General features: G+C 46.1%; 1 protein-coding gene across 4 annotated transcripts in view; it reads right to left on the reverse strand.

Annotated features, from left to right (window-relative positions):
- CDKAL1 (CDK5 regulatory subunit associated protein 1 like 1) overlaps positions 1-17,174 on the reverse strand; it is a 703,328-nt gene that overhangs the window by 69,827 nt on the left and 616,327 nt on the right. For all 4 annotated transcript variants that reach the window (XM_042985612.1, XM_015541091.2, XM_007074528.3 and 1 more), the window contains exons 14-15: positions 16,434-16,517; positions 13,374-13,538 (exon numbers count right to left, since the gene is read on the reverse strand). In XM_042985612.1, the coding sequence (XP_042841546.1) occupies positions 13,374-13,538; positions 16,434-16,517 (249 nt within the window). The remainder of the gene's footprint in view (positions 1-13,373; positions 13,539-16,433; positions 16,518-17,174) is intronic.

Consider the following 17,174-nt stretch of genomic DNA (forward strand, 5'->3'; position numbering starts at 1 on the left):
TTTGCTCTTGTGGTCCTTTAGATTTCTCTGTTGAGTGGTGGCAAATCTCAAGGGCACCGCATCCTATTTTTATTGGTGGACTTCCTACCAGATAAGCGTTGACCTGACATATGGCTCGAATGTTTATATTTACCAGTGATTTTATAGAATTGCATTGAGGAGACACAGGGGCAGAAAATCTGTTTCTACAAAACCCTTTAAATTTACAACACCTCAAACTACATTAGAAAACAGAGATCTCCATGGCTCTATCATTTGAGGCACATCTCACAGTCAATATTCTGAGTATGATGAGAGAAACAGGCTGTCAGTTTCATCATTAGAAAGTAAATGGGAAGAAAACTGAAATCTGTGGTTAGGAGCATGCCCAGCTCTAAAGTACTCATCCCTACAACTTCCATGGAAAGAACTTAAATTTGCAAGATGGTTATCAGTTTAAAACGGGGCTTTTGCAATCTGTTTATCGAGATGTCAGATGACTTCAAAGAACAGGCTGTGGGGCGTGAGTAGAATTTTTTTAGCCATTGAACTAAACTGGCTTAGTTGAGGTATCCTAAGTCGAAGTAACTGATTCCCAACTTCCCTGTCTTTGGTCGAGAAACTATCCATTCCAGCTTGCATGTCACTGAAAGCCAAGTTCATTCAACAAATACGTACTGAGCCCAGCTACGTGCCAGGCGCTGTGCTAGGGCCTGGGGCTGGTGGGTACACAGGACACACAGGGTGGCGTTTTTCCTCACATGGGTGACTTTTACTGTTATGCTCACGCTTAAAAAACTTTCCAACAGGTCATGGTAGAAACTTCTAGTATTCACCCATATCTTCTCCTTATTTATTCATAAGTGTGTATTTCTCAAACATTTATTTTTTTTAAGAGAGAAAGCATGCACGAGCGAGTGTGAGCAGGGGAGGGGCGGAGGGAGAGAGAGAGAATCCTAAGCATGTTCTGCATGGGGGCTCCGTCCCAGAACGCTGGGATCATGACAAGGCAAAATCAAGAATTGGACGCTCAACTGACTGGGCCACCCAGGTGTCCCTCCCAAACTCTTGAAGTAGGTGGGGCCATGTGAGTATTCTGGTCAGTAGATGTGAACAGAAACGCCATATGGGATTCCTGTGCTGAGGCAGGAAAAAGCTGGGCTCTCCAGCCATCCTCTGCTTGCAGGCAACCTGCGTCCTAGGACTGTGTGCTACAGACGATCCCTGATTGCGAACTGCCCCCTAAAAGGTACTAGATGTGTTGCAGGGTATGCAGGAAGGAGAACTTTGCCTGAGATCTCCGAGTTCATGTGTTACGGAAGCAAAGCCTAACCTCTCATGGGCTGGTTCCGTGGGCTGTATGTCTCACGTATTAGGGATGAGTTCTATTCGACTTCAAACCCAGAGGTCTTACGCTTCACAGCGAATGTCACTTTCTGCTGCCTCCCAACTGCCCACAGCGGCTCACGGATGCCCAAACGAGGCCAGATTTGTTCCTGCGCCTTGTCACCTGACCGGTGTTCCTGTCACATGGAGAAAAACGTCCGTCTTCACTTGCCTGATGAGGTCCTCTCCGCCCCCCCCAAGTCCAGTTCCAATCCCACCACGTCCGCGAAACCCTCTGCAGTGCAAATTGTTTGAACGGCCTCCTCGCACGGCCAGGCCTCCACACGGCGCGTTCTGCCGTAGTCATGCAGATTCCAAGGAACCTCTCCCATCCTCCTCCGTCCCTAGGCTGCAAGCTTGGCGGGCTCCACGCTCAGGTGCCACGTGGCGAGACGCTGAGTGTGAGGTAAGCTTCACGGGGAAGCCGACGGGGCCTGGGTCCGCCCGCCTTCGGGTGCAGGGTGGGGCAGAGGGAACGCTTCTCACCGGCAGCTTCCATGTGGCTCTCGGTGTCGTTTCTGTCTTTCCAGCAGAACCTACTCGCCAGCCCTTCCAAGAGTCCTGGGAACTGTACCCCTCTGCAGAACCCTTCCTGTTTAAACTAGATGAACACTCTTCTGTTGTCTACAAAGAACGTGACCCCACCTCCCCTGATACCTCCAATCTTCAGAGGCTTCCTATCTTCCAATTTTTCTCATTTAGCACTTGATAGATTACACGCTTTGTTGAATATGCACGTATCCTCTCTTCGCAGCTAGACTTTCTCCTCCTTGAGGGCAAGAGACCACATCTCAGACTTCTGCACCCCAAGCAGGGCTTACTTACACAGTACTGGGTCTACTTGAGAAATTGACAGGATGATCACATAATTCGTTATCCAAACCAGGACATTTTGGGGAGTGGAAAAAGGGGACTGTTATTAATCACCTCAGGACAACAGGCATAAACCAAGATGGTCCCAGACAAACTGAGACACATGGTCATGCCTGGCACTGATAAGGGCCGACCAAGGAAAACGGGAAAGACATCTGAAGGGAGTGTAACGTAGTCAAAGTGAGAGCATGAGAGAGCAGTTCGGGACGCCTGAGTTCCAATCATCACAGGAGCTAAAACCCTCCTGGAGTCTCCCTCCCTCCCTGTCAGCAGGGACAGGAGGTGGGGCTTACGTGACCTTTCATGTTTGGGTGTGGCTGAAATACCCCCTTTGGTTTTCATAAGAAAGCTTTTTCCATTTGATGCTTTTATGACGAAGAATACCTTTTGTTCTAGATGAATTCATTGGGGACCTGGTAAAAATCATCCATAAAACTTTAACCCCGAGAGCAAGGACATTGCACAGGCAGCCAGTACACCTACACGGGACCCTCTCCCTCACCCCAACCCTGGCCTACAAGGGGTCACACCAGAAGAGCAGCATTACCAGAACCCCCCGACTGGAACCCTCCTCGCCAGGGCCCCATTTGTTATTTCCCTGTCCGATATCTAGTCCGGATCCTAGATGATATTACGGTCAGTTGATGTTGAAACACACCGTGAGAAGCCAGGCATCACCGGCGTGTTGTTAGGTGTGACCAGTCTCCTCTCGGGGGTACTAACCTTTCCTCTTGTCCTCAGCCCTTCCTTGCTCTGAGCGTCTGCCCGGATGCGTCCGACCTCAAGCTCGCCGTGCCTTCCCCTCCCTTCCACGGTGTGGACGGCGGGTCGGGAGGGCGGGCCAGTGCCTGCCCCTGTGGCGGCTCTTTGTCACTGTGCACGGCAGCGTCCACGTGTGCTGGCCCCTGTGCCCTGGCCCGGGCTAGAAATACTACTGAGGTAATACGGGGAAAAAGCCTTGCCACCACGCACGTGGTAGAGGATCACCCAACGGGAGGAACTATTGTTATGAAGGCACAGCGGGCTCCCTGACGCATGCAGTTGCCCTCACCGAGCCCGGGTTCGAGCCTCAGGAGGAGCCACTCCACAGCAGCAACCGCGAGAGGCAAGTGGAATGCAAGCCAACTGCTGAGCCTCCTGTCTGAGGGTGGCACTCAAACAGGCCCACGGAAGGGACTGCAGACCTACCGAACACGCCCTGAACGGACGTAACCACACCGGCTCAGCTGGAATGTGCTTCACACAGCTCAGCAGCACGGGATAAAATCTAGACTGTGAGACCCAAATACGTCCAGACGGGTCTGCAAAAGAAACTAGTTCGACGCACCATGAAAGGAACGGACTGAATGTTCAACGTACTAGGGTTTTCATTGCGTGTGACGCCAATTTAACATACGGGCAGTCGAAGAATTCAATCTTATATAAAGTTTAAAAAGAAGGAAAAAAGAAAAAAAAAAAAAAGAAACCAGAAAAACTGCTTGGGGTTGGGGCCAACATCTGAGGGGTGGAAGGGAAAATAGGAAGGGACACATCCTCATTTGCTTCTAACACGGTTAGCTGATCTGTTTGAAATTAGACCCACTTTCAACTGTTTTAACTTAATTATTAAGCCATTTCTTAACCTCATGAATGCAGTTTGCATGTGCTTTCAGATCTGGCCCTGAACTAATAGACCCTTTCACTTCAGTGGTTTTGGAAATGAATGTTAGATGGAGAGGAAAGCACTGTAAGAGTGCTTTTGTAAGGGTCAGAGCTCTGAAAATATAGCGTAGTTTGTACATAAAACTCAGGACACCTGAATATCCTGCTGGCCCTTTGTCGGGCACCGAAGGCCAACCACGCCACCCTTCTGCTTCCGTTCCGTGGGCAGTCGGCTGTGTTGGTGCTGAGCTATCTAACTGCTCAAGTGAATCCATCATTGGGATCAAAGTCCCAACAGATGAGAAACAGGTGGCAGCCAGGCACCCCGGGGCAGCCTTCCCATCACTTGTGAGAAACAGAAGGGTAGGTTGTGCTCTCTGTTCTAGAATATTCTCCTTTATTTTTTTATTTATTTTTCGTAAAATCTATTGTCAAATTGGTTTCCATACAACACCCAGTGCTCATCCCAACAGGTGCCCTCCTCAATGCCCACTTTCCCCTCTCTCTCACCCCCCATCAACCCTCAGTTTGTTCTCAGTATTTAAGAGTCTCTTATGGTTTGCCTCCTTCCCTCTCTGCAACTTGAAGAGGCACAAAGAGAAAGAAATGTCTGTCGGGAGGAACAGCCAATGCTACACGATTTGCTGTTGAATCTCCTGTTGAGTTGTTATTCTTATTACGTGCAGAAGCCTCTGAATTTGTCCATTTCTATCCGTCATTTTGTAGGAAATCCACAGCTCAGGATTACAACTTTTGCGGTGACAGAAGGTTGTGCAATGTTTACCTTCATTGATTGCTTTATTGCTCGGCATGTGTCACAAATTAATAATGATAATACGAAGAGTAGCCAACCTTTACTGACCGTTAAACCATTTCTATGTAAATCCTATGACAGGTACTATCATCATCCCCGCTTACAGAGGAGACGGCGGAGGTGGGGAGAGGCAGAATAATATGCCCAAGGCCGTATTTCTTGTACATGGTAAAACAAGGATTCAACCCCAGGTAATCAGAATCCAGAATCAATATTCTTGTTTTTTTTTATAAAAATTTTTTAACATTTATTTAAAGAGAGACACAGAGCGTGAGCAGGGGAGGGGCAGAGAGAGAGGAAGACACAGAATCCAAAGCAGGATCCAGGCTCCGAACTGTCAGCACAGAGCTGGACGTGGGACTCAAACCCACGAACTGCGAGATCATGACCTGACCGGAAGTCAGACGCTTAATGGACTGAGCCACCCAGGCACCCCCATAATCAATGTCCTTAACTGCTGTACAATAATGTAGAATGGAAGTAAAGTACATTTAAAAAAAAATTAAGAGGCAGGAAATCACTGATTTTTAAAACTACACTTAATCCCTTAATCAAATATTAATATACCTACTATGCACCAGGCACTCTGTCCACAGTATCTAATTTAATCCTCTGTGAACCAATTATGTTTATGGACGAAGAAAATGTGATTCAAGGAAGCTCTACCAGAGCAGAGGCACATGTAAACCCAGACTGAGCCCAAACATGACAGACTCCAAATCTCAAGCTCTTTTCACAAAGCCACCCTACCTCTTCTTTCTTTAAGGCAATCCTTTGCTACTAGGAATAAACTCAGAAAGAGAAAAACTTTGAAATAAAACTCACTGCTTAGAAGTTTAGAATTGGCAGAGAATTTTCTTCTTTTCTCTTTTCGCCCAGGCACAAAATGGCTCCGACTTCATAAGTGTCAATCTTAGTAATGGCAGGATTCAGGGCGCCTGGGTGGCTCAGTCGGTTAAACTTCCGACTTCAACTCAGGTCATGATCTCACAGTTTTTGAGTTCGAGCCCCGCTATGGGCTCTGTGCTGAACGCTCAGAGCCTGGAGACTACTTCAGATTCTGTGTCTCCCTCTCTTTCTATCCCACGCCCTCCCCTGCTCATGCTCCGTCTCTCTCAAAAATAAATAAACATTAAAAAAATTTTTAAAAAAAGGTAGGACTCAAGTGATTTGTTAGAAAGAACACCAGAAGTGAAACTAGTTACCCTTGGTCAAACGGTGGTAGTGTTGGTATTCTCCTGTCTTCCTAACATAGACTTATAACTTGAATACCATTTTTCACAGAACACAGAGAAGATGGTTAATGCTGACCATTTTCTCCCTCTCTGGATCCAGTGTGAGCCTGCACTGGAATATGAAAACTACCGCCCAGAAGTGATCAGTAAGACTCACAACTCCAAAGGGAAGGTGGTACGAGCCTGGGCTTAAAGACCCAGGCCTGACCTCACGCCCATCAGAATGGCCACGACCCAAAAAACCCAGAAAATAACCAGTGTTGGTGAGGACGTGGAGAAGCAGAAACCCTTGTGCACTGTTCGTAGGAATGCAAAATGGTGCAGCTGTTGTGGAAAATACTAAAAATAGGACGACCGTATGATACAGTAGTTCCGCTTCTGGGTATATACTCAAAAGGTCTCAAAGAAGTATTCGGATAACCATATTCACACCCGCGTCATTATTCACAACAGCCAAAATGTGGAGGCAACCCCAGTGTTCGCTAACAGGTAGATAAACGACATGTGGTGCAGACATATAATGGACTATTGTTCAGCCTTCGAAGGGAAGGAAATTCTGAGACATGGTTCATAGTGGATGAACCTTGAGGACACTACGCTAAGTAAAACAAGCCAGTCAGAAAATGACAAGTATAGTACGATTCCTCCTGTATAAGGTATGGCACCCAGAGTAGTCACATTTATCGAGACAGGAAACAGAACGGTGGTGGCTAAGGGCTGGGGCTAGTGGTGAATGAGGAGTTGCTTAATGGGAGTGGAGTTTCAGTTTTACTGGAAAAACAGTTACGGAGATTCGTGGCACATCGATGTGAATATACAGTACTTAACCCTTCTGAACAGTACCCTTGAAGGTGGTTAACATGGCAAGACTGATCACATGTGTGTCTTACAACAATTCAAAAACAAGAACACAGGCTTGAACGTTGGTAAGAACTGCACATAAGTCCTGGCTTGCCTCTCCCACCTTCTGAATTTGTGACTTCAGTTATTTATGGAGTTACTGATGCTCAGATTCCTTGTCTGTGGAATAGGAATCATCACAGTACCTTCCTCACAGGGTTATGAGTGAGTGCAGGTAAGCTATTTGGCCTAGGACTTGGTCCATAATAAGCACTCCACGAATGCTGGTTTTGAGTCATGGCAGTAGGCACGGAATATTTAGCCAATGGCAGAATGAGTATTAGGAGAGGAAAAATCCCTTGTTGCCTCTTAAGATGTCACATGAGGTGGCATTTGTTGCCTTGTGGGATCTAACGGGGCCCAGGGCTGGGCTCACAACTTTGAAAGCTCAGAAACTGTCCTGCACCTACAGAAAAGACCACACGGACAGGACAAAGGAGACCAGTATATAAAACTAGAATGCCAATTTATTAACAGCACACTTAAGAAGACTGAATAATCCTATTTTCTTCCTGTAGGCAGATTTGTATAGGAAGGCACATTATCAAAAATTGCCTGGTGAAATGTGGACTCCACAAAGGGAAGTAAATGAATCAAATTTATAATGGTACCAGGCTAAGGGAATTAGATGTGTTCATTTCCAAATAGGGATGGTCTTCAGGGTTTTTGAACTCCATCGGCCAAAGCACCCTCTCTTCTGGATGCAGTCTCATGGCCAGTGTTGGGCTTCTGGACTTTGTTGTGCTCGCATGGCTGACCATTCCTAACCTCTGACTGGCCTACTGTTTCTCTGGCTACCTTGATGCTTTGGGGTAATTCCGCCTATCTTTTCTTCGACCAAAAAGATGTTGGGTTTCATTTAGCTATTATTTAACTTAGGTACTAGAGCAATATAAACTCTCATGTATTCTGTTTAGAAGCCTAACAAAAATCATTAAAAACATTCATTGAATTTTTATACACTGCTAAGGCAGTAACTGTCAAGATACACTGTCAAGTGAAAAACAGAGAAAGCGTCTACAATTTAAGAAGGAGGTGACAAAAAATATGTGCATGTATTTGTTTATATCGTTAAAACAAAAAACCATGGGAAGAACAAACTGAAAACTGAAACAAACAAAATTCCTTAAATAGGTAAGAGAAGAAACAGGATGGAGAAGACAGAAGGTGAACTTCTCAGAACATACTTCTGTAGATTTGATTTTGTAAAGTAACTTACATAATTTTAAAACAAAATTAAGATTTTAAAATTCCAAAAAAAAAAAAATGAAAGCAAAGTGGAACAAATGCTCCCCAAAGGAGTATCCATTTGTTGGGAAAGCTGTACAGAGAGGAACGATTTCGGCTGGCTTTAAAACCTCTATTGGCCAGGGTGCCTGGGTGGCTCAGTCAGTTACACATCTGACTTCGGCTCAGGTCATGATCTCACAGCTCGTGAGTTTGAGCCCTACATTGGGCTCTGTGCTGACAGCTCAGAGCCTGGAGCCTGCTTTGGATTCTGTCTCCCTTTCTCTCTGCCCCTCCCCACTTATGCTCTGTCTCTCTCTCTCTCTCTCTCTCTCTCTCTCTCTCTCTCTCAAAAATAAATAAACAAAAACAAGTTTTAAAACGACTATTGGCATGTACATCCCCCAAGGGATATACCCATGAACAAAACAGCTGCAAAACTAGGACCACCACCACCGCGACCACAACTAAACTCCGTATTCGGTAATCATGGTGTTGGTGATAGCATTGGTACAATTATTATTAGACAGTTATATGAGTATCACAGGATAAAGCAATGAGTACTTACGTTGGGTTATTGGGACCTGGTATTTTCAGTGTGGAAGAAAGAAGTTACAGATGTTTAAGGTGGGTGATGGGTATGTGAGATTATTATACTGTTCTCTCTACTTTTGTGTACACTTGAAATTTTCTCTAATAAAAATTTTCCTTAAGAGAGTTAAAACAAAACAACTCATTGATCCTAATCTTCAGCGATGGCTCTCAAATAATTTTTCATATTATCACATGGTCATGAATGTGGTACAAGTGACAGTGGGCCATGTTTACCCTCGGGTTTTCTTCAGGTGAAATGACTGAACAGCAAAGCAACTTTCTACGGAAACTTCAACGGTATAAAAAGATCATCACACTGAACGGGACATGCTACTACAAATTTAGCTTCCATGAGGGAGTGTGGCAAAAATAACCATGCTCTTCACATCTTAAAACGGTGCTTTTGCTCAAGGTTCCTATGCCTCCGGCCCCTTTCACTAAACACCTCCTCCCTACACGCATGCGACATGTGCATACTCCCGCCATCATGTTTACAACCCACTCCTGAGGAATTATCAATACGTAGATGAGATAGTCTTCTCCACCCATGGTGATGCTGTTCCACTCTACTGTCTGAAGTTGGAAGTGTGAAAATTTGGTACGATTACATTAAAATATTAAAACTGCTGTTATAAATAGCAAATACTCCTTGCCACTTGAGAGTTCTTTTCTTAGGAGAGTGGTTTTCAAACTTCAGCAGGCATCAGTATCACGCAGAGCTTATTAACAAAACAGGTTACTGGGTCTTGCTCTCAGAGTTTCCAGTTCAGGTCTGGGTTGAAGCTTGAGAGTTTGCCTTCTTAACAAGTTCCCAGATTTGCGGATGCTGCAAATTTGGGGACCACACTTGAGAATTATTATCCGAGAACATCTCTGAAAGCATATGTGTCCCCTGCTTCCTCCTAAGAACAAAGCCCCCTAATACTTTCCATAAAAAAGTTCATGATCTCCCATTTCTTTGATTTATATTTATCCCTTTGAACTCCATGACGCCTTCCACTGTTTTAATTATTATATAGCCTTTTTATCTGAAATTATCCTTCAAATGATACTTACCCAGAAATGTTCTCTATTAGGCTACAGGTGGCAGTTTGCCCCCATGTTCCCCAAATAACAAACAATCAGACTAATTTTGGCTCCTTCCTATCCCCTTTTTCTAATCTTCTCTTCCTCCAACCAAACTGAAAAGAAGACAGGAATAATCATAAAAAGATGTTACCATACGCTGTTTCCACTAGCATAAAATTTCTTAGAGGACAGCAACCTTTTGCCTTTATTATCGCTTTCCTTTTCCATCATGCTGTGAGCATTTACCTATTACTATCTGAAAGTAACAAGGCCTGATTTCTATTAATATTTATAGAATTCAAAGCCCTGCCACAGGGTAGGCATTCATTCAATCCATTTTTGCCAAATAGAATATTTCAATCACAGAATCTCAGAGACAACCGAGGTTCGGCGAACACTGAGTGATAATACAGAAGGTTACAAAAGCCTGTTACCGCCAACACCAGGAGGCTATAATCTGGATCTCACGATGCCCACCCAGTCTGTGTTTCTTCCCCCAGTCTGTGTACCTGTCACCAGTTTTATCAAAAGACGTCAACAGGGCCTAAAATGAGACAAAACAACTCTAAAGTAGCACAGGGCTAAGTACTTACAGGATTATCAAATCCTCAATTAGGGTAATGCATTTACTATGGACAATAATTTTTTAACACAGTGTTTTGCTTTAAATGCTCTGACCTTTCCGGATTTCTTTACAAAGTGTATGGCAGGGGGCATCCTTCCAGAAAGACTCAGGAAAGCCTACACAATGCAGAAACCCATTCGGATGGGATTGGTCCTCTGGATCTGAACAGATGATCCTAATATATAGAGACGCACCCCCCGACGCTGACCTCCGTAAATGTGTCCTGCATGAGAACGGCTGGAACAATGAACAAACCCACGACTATTAGTACCAGGTCATCTTCAGAGTTTTGCTCTTTCTAGACGCAACTAGATTTCAGGGAAATGGGAAACAACCGTTTGGTAGCTGTGTGCTATGTTCCAGGAACAGGATCAGGTGGTTTACAGGCACTCCAGAACCTATTCCTTCCAACGGCCCTATGAGATAGACATTATGATTCCCACGCATTATGATTCCAAATTAAGCTTGGGAGTTGCATGGCTCGGGTAAACTGGCAAGTCCAGATGCAAAGTCAGGTCCGTCTGACCCCAAGGCCATGCTTCATCCACGCAGGTGAGCTGATGTTTTCATTCGAGAGTTCCAGCACCTTTACGAGCGCTCACAGAGCTCCAAGTGCCGGAAGCATGGTTTTCACCTCTACCAACTACTTCTAAATTCTACGAAAATGTAGGTTGTTCTCTTCCTGCCTAATGTATTTTGGTTTCTACCATCAGCAACAACATTTCTAACATCAGGACAAATTCATTAAAGAAGGCTTTCTGGACCCCGAGCCTGGCGTATCTTTAAAAGCTGACAAATAATGAAGTGTAAAGCTATGCTCGTTAATGTCCAGGAAGTCACACACGGTAACGAGAGACTTGCCTGATTTCTTCTCGACGCAAGCATCCGAACTGATAATCCCAAACCCTTTGGTTTCATGCATACTCTAAGACTCCTCCTCGAAAGCCAGGAGGGCCAGCACATCCTAGCAAGGATCTCGGACAGCCCAGGGTGGAGGGAGGCTGGTGGTGGGAACAGATGTCAACACATGTTCTAGGCTGGAGGCAGGGAGGAAGGCAGAGGGGAAAAGGCTGCTCCCCCACTCCCCGGAATTTAAATGGGGCTGCCCTTTTAGCAAGAAACAGTATAGTTAAGGAACTAACAGAAGGGCACTGCTTTTCTTGGTTTACGATAATGTTTCCGAACACTGTCCTTTTCCACGGACACACGTTGATGGGATTACGTCCGGCAGGGTCTTTGAGATAATAGTTTGCCCCCTACTGCCATGTGCTGTGAAGTCCTTTGCATTGTGGCAATTTATTTTCTTTTAATTTTGATTTATTTTTATTTTATCATTCAGAGAGAGAGAACGTGAATGGGGGAGGGGGGAGAGACAGACAGAGACAGGGAGAGAATCCCAAGCAGACTCTGTGCTCGGTGCACAGCCTGACGTGGGGCTCCATCCTGTGACTCTGGGATCGTGACCTGAGCCAAAATCAGGAGTGGGATGCTCAACCGACTGAGCCACCCAGGCGCCCCTCACTGTGGCGATTTTAAAGTCAACCTTGTAATACACGCTCTGTAGAAAAGCAAACAACAACTACCACAGACCAACTTCCTTTAAAAATTTCTGAAGTATTGGGGCACCTGGGTGGCTCAGTCAGTTAAGCATCTGACTTCGGCTCAGGTCGTGCATGGTTGGTGAGTTCGAGCCCCGCGTGGGGCTCTGTGCTGACAGCTCAGAGCCTAGAGCCTAGAGCCCAGAGCCTGGAGCCTGCTTTGGATTCTGTGTCTTCCTCTCTCTCCCTGCCCCTCCCCCACTCACTCTCTGTCTCTCTGTCAACAATAAACAAACATCAAAAAAATTTTTTTTTTAAATTTCTAAAGTATTAGCTAACACATCAACAGCCGACTCTCTAGCAGTAAAATTTAAATTCTGGATTCTACTGTTCCTTCCGGGTCATCCATCCCAAACCCCAAGGATTTTTTTTTCTTTTTTTTAACAACAGCAAACATTCATGGTTGTGCTTATCCAGTATTAGAGTTCACTCCTTGTTGAGGACGACACACAGTTGGCGGGGCCGTGACAGAGGCTGGTGTGCGTCATTCCATTATCAGTCAGATGGCTGTGCACAGACATTTGTCAGGCTCGTGAGAGGTGTCACTCATGTTTGGACACCAGAGTCCATCACCACGTTAAGTGAGAACGGAGATAAGAGGGCCCTCTTTGTCACTACTCTCAAAGTCTAATTAACATGCCATTGTGACTTATTTTCAGGGGAAAGATAATACACGTACTTAAACAATTGTGGAATTGTACGGTCAGATAAATATCACTTCTCCCTTTTTCCGTATGTGAAGTCATGGCTGCGTATTTTTTCTGGAGTGCTTAACAATTGTGTTGGAGAAAGGACATCAAATGATGCTTGGAAATGTGACACACATTTTCATTTCACACTCCATCAGCTTTTACAACTGTAGCTCAATGAAATGTAAGAGAGAGGTTGGCAAACGGCCATATTTACACCAAGGTATAAAACAGGGGTCAGGTTACTTTTTTATAGAAAGAAAAAAAATTGTCTAATTTTCACTCCACATGACCAAAGCAGATATTCAACGGACGCCCTACAGAAAGGTCCCTAACCGCACACACCGGATGGACACAGTTTGGTGCCTGTTCAACTGCGGCCTTTGACTGCGATAAACAGCTTTGTAAAGCATGAAAATGTCCCTTTCCTCACCCCCTTCCACTCGGGATCTGCTGACACCGAAATATACCAGTCAGATGGTCCTCAGTGTTCCATCTTCCACCTGAAAATACTGCCTCCTGCCCTCCGCTTCTGGCCCGGAAGCAGAAACAGCTATTCGTCTCCAGGCATCGGCAAAAGTGCATCTTCCTAATTCAGATTTCAGTCTGTCAGAAAGGATTAAAGCCTCATGCGTGCATAAAAAGGGAACTCCAAATGATAACGGAAACGTGGGCTGGAGACACGGTGCTTCTACAGCTGCTGTTTTGCCAGCAGGGTAGAGAGGAAAGCGTCTTTTTACTCACCTCTGGCAAACCCGAGACTTCTCCCTTCGCTAATGGTTTGCTGATGGATGGCGTGTATACTCTGGCGTCTGATACCGGCTGCCCTTTCATAAAATGTTTTCCTGATTCATAAATGTCCACTTCGATCATCTTCCCCATGAATGTGGGGTCCTTTGGCACTAAAACCTTGAAAAAAAGTTCAGAAGTCTTAATTTTTTTTTTTTTTAATAAGTGAACATCAAATCTTAGAACCGCTTCAGATCTATAGAATCCCTGCCCAGAAGGCAGAGGCTGTCTGTACACCTCGCCCCCAGTTTTCCTAGCGTGAGTGTCCTATCATTAGTAAGATATATAATTAGCAAGCCAATACTGATGTGCCACTGTTAACTGAAGCCCACACTGTATTATTCAGATTTCGTCCCCTAAGATCCTTTATTTCCCGCTCTGAGATCCTGTCCCAAGTAGGCTCCATCTTGCAGCTGCTCAAGGACCTGCAGATCTCCGGCGAGGAAGGCATTTCTGGAAGGAGCTTCCTGCCGGGCGGCAGACAATGCTCTCTCGTTGCGGGACGCCTGCTGTCCTGAGGCATGTGGTAGGCAGGCCCGGGAAATCCCCCAGCAATCAGCCAGTCACTTTTGGACAGGCCTTTGATATTCTGCTCTTGGCTGTCCCAGGCGATGAAGAAGACGGAGACAACACTGATGAAAGCCTTATACTTTTAATACCTGCCAAGGCAGCTGTCAGAAGAATGGCTTGAGTAGACGCTTCAAATCAAAGGCCTGCACGTTTATGTGGATGTGAGCGTGTGCGAGCGCGTGGGCGTGTGCTTTGGTTGGGGGCGGGGTAGGCAGGGCAAGAACGCGTACAAGCGGCCTTCTTAATATCCCAAACGCTGGTGTTTGCGGCTGGATGACTCCTGGAACTAAGGGTTCCTGTTCCCTGCCTTCCCTCTGTTATCAAATGCATCCAGGTTCCACCTGCATCCAGGATCCCCTGCTCGAGTTGACGGGAAACTGTCGGCCGGCCGGTCGACGGTGTCTGATGGAGATGCCTCGCTCCTTTGGGGACCTGTCGCCGGTTTGCACGCAGTGTGTTTCCCTCACGCTTCTACTTCAGAGCCACAGCTGCGTGCCAGTCTTTTTAAGGTGGGATCCAAAATAAATAGACTAAATTCTAATCCAGCAATCCTTTGATATCTAGATACGATCTCCCCTGCTGGAACGCATCTCACTTGGAAAAAGAATGCCTGTGAAATCTTTGATACGCTTCCTTGTGGACACCAGCAAGTCACAGAGGCGCTGGCGGTCCCCAGCCAATTTCTCTGGGATCTCGGTCTTTCCGGGTTTGGTTCTTTCATGACCACTGAGCATGCGGCTTCATCCGACGGTAGGAGAAAGGTCACCTGGGCGGTGAATGACTCACGGCAAGCCCAGGAACTACAAGGCTTCAGTATCAGAATATGAAAGCCCTTTTACATCGGTTTTCATAAAACAAGGAAATCTCTGGAGTAAACCGTCTCTGAGAGATGTGGTGCTATTCCGGGGGAAAAATAACTCTCCTTGATCTGCTGCCTTGATCTGAATGAAGGGCTCAGTGTTTTTTTTTTTTTTTCCCCTCCAGTTTTAATAATTGGAAAAAGCCCGACTGCTTTAAATTGGAGGAAACAGCTAATGAGGCATGCCATTGCCTTTAAAATGAAGGGGAAAAAAGTTCCCCGCTGAGGCAAAAACCCAGATGGCAGAGAAAAGAGAGGGAAGAGGCGACCAAAAATACAATCGAGTTCCTCCCCGGGGCTGAGCAGGTTGGCCTGAATAGGAAAATGGCTCTCTGGAGGCAACTAATGAGATGGAAAACGGGGAAGGAGTGCGGGGGACACCTCCTTGCTGTCGTTTCTGCCGGGCCTGGGACAGAACAGGACGGGTTTCCCGTGGGCCTTGACAGGAGCCTCCCAAGTCTCCGGGGGCTGCGGGGCCCCGGGTGGGGTTATTCCATGTGGAGCACGGGTGCGGTGGGGGAGGGGAGTAGGGGGAGGTCGGGGAGGGGGGCGCTCCAGCTACTGCCGCTCTGCTGTCCACCACGGGCAGCCAGCCTCCCCGGCCTCCCTCTCCCTGACTTGCCCACAGCGGCCTTGAGGGGCTTCCCGAGCTCTGATTTCAGCCATGAGCCACAGAAAAGAAAATTCACTCTTCATCTGATGAGAAAGGAACAAAAAAAGTAGGAAAACCCATCTGATATTAAAACAAGTGAACACAATCCAGGAGGGACCCTCGAAATCCCTAGGCCCGTGGGACAGTGTCCCACGTAGGAGGGGAGACACCATGTCTTTTTGGGCCCTTCCCAGGACCACCGGGGGAAGCAGAGTCCCAAGTGCTGAAACAGGAGCCTGGCTGGCTCCGGGGGCGGCAAGGTAGGCCAGCTCATTGGGGGGGGGTGGGGGGCGGGCAGCCGTGAGTGGGGGGCCCTTCGAGCTGGCCCTCGAAGACGACTCTCAAAGTGAAGCTGTTTTGATCCCCATACTGGTCTCCAGAGTCAGTCACACTGTTTGAGTTGAAACCACGGAACGGACTCTTTTCCCTTTGCCCAGCATTCTTATCAAGGTGGAAATTAAAAAAAAAAAAAAAAAAAAAATACTAAAACTAAACACAACTCAAAAAACAACCAGGCGACCGACCCCTGAGTGAGCGCTGGGACAGTGAGAGGAAATCCCGGCCCTTCCAGGCTGATGTCGCCCGTGCAGACATCCTTCCTGTTCTCTGGGCAGGACTTTCCCCTGTGCCCTGCCAGGCTGTGGAATTCTGGCAGGGGGAGCTGCCTCCTGAGCTCCCACAGCCTACAGCTGGTTCCGTCTAAGAGTAATGAGGAGTAAAACACAGCTACTCCTTTGTGGAGGTTGTTTTGGAGACTGAGCCACCGAGATAGCCCCCGTTAGTCTAGCTAGCTGGAGGCTGTAAAACAGCCTTGCGGTGACAAGATTCTACCACCTTCCATCCCTTTGAAGTTCCTTTTGCTTGAAGTGGTTTACTTCACAACCTTCTCACTCTGGAGAAAGCGTTGAGAACTTAACGCAGAAGTGTCTCTCACCTGCTCATAGAATCGATTGTGTGCGACATAGAACTTGGAATCAAAAGATTCTTCTGTCACTAACACTTGTTGTCTTTCACCAATCTGTGGAGACAAGGGGAGAAAAAAAGAAATGGTAAAGACAGAAACCTGAGAATCCCAAAGAAAACTGCCCGCCCAAAGAGTTCTGGATCAGTAGGCAGTGTCCTCTTGGACTGAAAGCAGACTCCGGATTGCTACTCACTGAACAGCTAATACAGGAAGCATTGATTCACCTTTCCTGAAAGACATTATTAAGTATGCGCTAATACAAAAGGAGCATAGCATGAAATCTTATTTCCTTACCTAACTAAGAAACAAAACTCAGCTTCCTCTTTCCACGTAAGAGGAAGTTAATTAAGGCGTCTAAGACACACAAAAGTCTCATAAGTATCACTTTGTCTCTTGAAGCAAAGTTGCAAAACAAGCCAGGACAAGCTGCTTCTAATCCAAATTCATGAAAATATTTTCGCAATGGTAAAGAGTAGTAATAAACATTAATTTGAGTTATGACGGATGTCACACTGAAGAAAATGCCTCAAAAACTAGTCATTAAGTCCTTGCATCTAAACATGTCACGCATTGCATATGATTCTGAAATTACCGATTAAATTCGTATAGCTATTTACTTATTATATACATTTTTCTCTCTCCTAAGAAACTGTTTCTTCTTTGTTGAAGCCATGACCTTATGCTCACTGGTTTGTTTGTTTTTTAAGAAAG

This window comes from Panthera tigris, chromosome B2 (assembly GCF_018350195.1).
Source record: "Panthera tigris isolate Pti1 chromosome B2, P.tigris_Pti1_mat1.1, whole genome shotgun sequence".
In the NCBI taxonomy this organism is placed as follows: domain Eukaryota; kingdom Metazoa; phylum Chordata; class Mammalia; order Carnivora; family Felidae; genus Panthera; species Panthera tigris.